This window comes from Echinops telfairi, unplaced genomic scaffold, assembly GCF_000313985.2.
Source record: "Echinops telfairi isolate 266 unplaced genomic scaffold, ASM31398v2 ScPeMD7_2;HRSCAF=8, whole genome shotgun sequence".
In the NCBI taxonomy this organism is placed as follows: domain Eukaryota; kingdom Metazoa; phylum Chordata; class Mammalia; order Afrosoricida; family Tenrecidae; genus Echinops; species Echinops telfairi.
Genome location: NW_022103898.1, coordinates 35,712,946 through 35,714,283, shown reverse-complemented (window position 1 = coordinate 35,714,283; position 1,338 = coordinate 35,712,946). Strand labels below are relative to the sequence as shown.

Below are 1,338 nucleotides of genomic sequence, written 5' to 3'. Positions count from 1 at the left end.
TATATACAGAAGTTGAAAGAAAATAAATTTGAATATTGCATTTACACATAAATGAGTCTGACAAATATAAGCCTCCTCTGCTTCAATCATACATTAGAGCAGATTTTTCATAAACTAAGTACAGGCAGTCTCCCAATTAAGTACAAGTTTATGTTTATTTAGAGCAGTTAGGTACCTTTCATATCTGATATCAGTCAAATATTTGTCTTAGTATATAGCATATATCTTTCAATATATAGAAAACATTAAGGAAACACTTCCAAATACACTAAGAATCTAAAGTACTAACAAAACTATTTCATGGAGGGAAGGAGAAAAAACACCACCATGTTTTCTGAAAAGCATTCCTCGCGTTCTCTAGTTTCTCGTTGTTTTCGACATTGTTTCTGTAAGTTCTCATCATAATTTCATGTACTCTCATTAACAATAACTCTCCGTGTCTAGTCCAGACATTCATTAAAATACAACTTCATATTTCCCTGCCCCACTCATTATCTCTACCTGAGTACCCAAAAAAAACAATAAAATCAGCTTATTCAAAAGCAAATTCATTTTTCTCACAACATTGTCATCTGATTATAAAACCATCGCACACCTGCCTTGAATTTCTTCATCCTTATCACATTTCTTTCTTAACCTTCATATCCAATAGCCACGTTGATTCCATTACCTATGTAAATATTCAATCCGTTTTCCTTTCGCCATCCTTGTGCCTTGACCTTAGTTCAAATAGCTATGATCTCTCATCAGGACTATGAAAGAGATGAACTTAGCACTGTGTACTTTACATCCACCTTTCCATCTGCTTCCTTGCTGCTGGTAGATGCTGCTGAGTCAGTTCTGAGCCATAGTGACTTCATCACACAACCAAGCAAAACACTTTCCAGTCTGCACAAGGGTGGCTATGTTCCAGCTCATCATTGTGGCCACTGTGTCAATCCACCTTGTTCAGTCTTCCACTTCACTTTTCAATGACTCTCTGCCTTACCAGTGTTAGGTCTTTCTTTAGACATGATACATTGAATTCCCAGAGAAGTTCATTCATCATATCCAAAACCAATCCTTCACTCATCTCAGCTTTTTCATTTCAGTGAATTTATTTTCCCTTTTCCAGCTATGTCTAATAGCTTAGTTAATATTGGGGGCAGGAGGATCCAGAAAGTCATGGAAATTTGAATTTTCTTTTCATTCAATTTTTCCAAAAAATTTTTTATGTCCCTCATATATCCTCCTTCATCCAAAACATCAGCCATAACATAGTTGAATATCAAATTATGGTTAGCCATGCAGAAAAAATAATTATTTTAATAATTACTTTTGGAGAAATGGCTAATTCCC

The 1,338-nt window shown here is 35.0% G+C and overlaps 1 protein-coding gene across 1 annotated transcript in view; it reads right to left on the bottom strand.

Annotated features, from left to right (window-relative positions):
• EEA1 (early endosome antigen 1) overlaps window positions 1–1,072 on the bottom strand; it is a 142,656-nt gene extending 141,584 nt beyond the window's left edge. Inside the window, exon 1 of the mRNA XM_045291423.1 lies at window positions 989–1,072. Coding sequence (XP_045147358.1) covers window positions 989–1,072 — 84 coding nt within the window. The remainder of the gene's footprint in view (window positions 1–988) is intronic.
• Window positions 1,073–1,338: the final 266 nt, after the last annotated feature.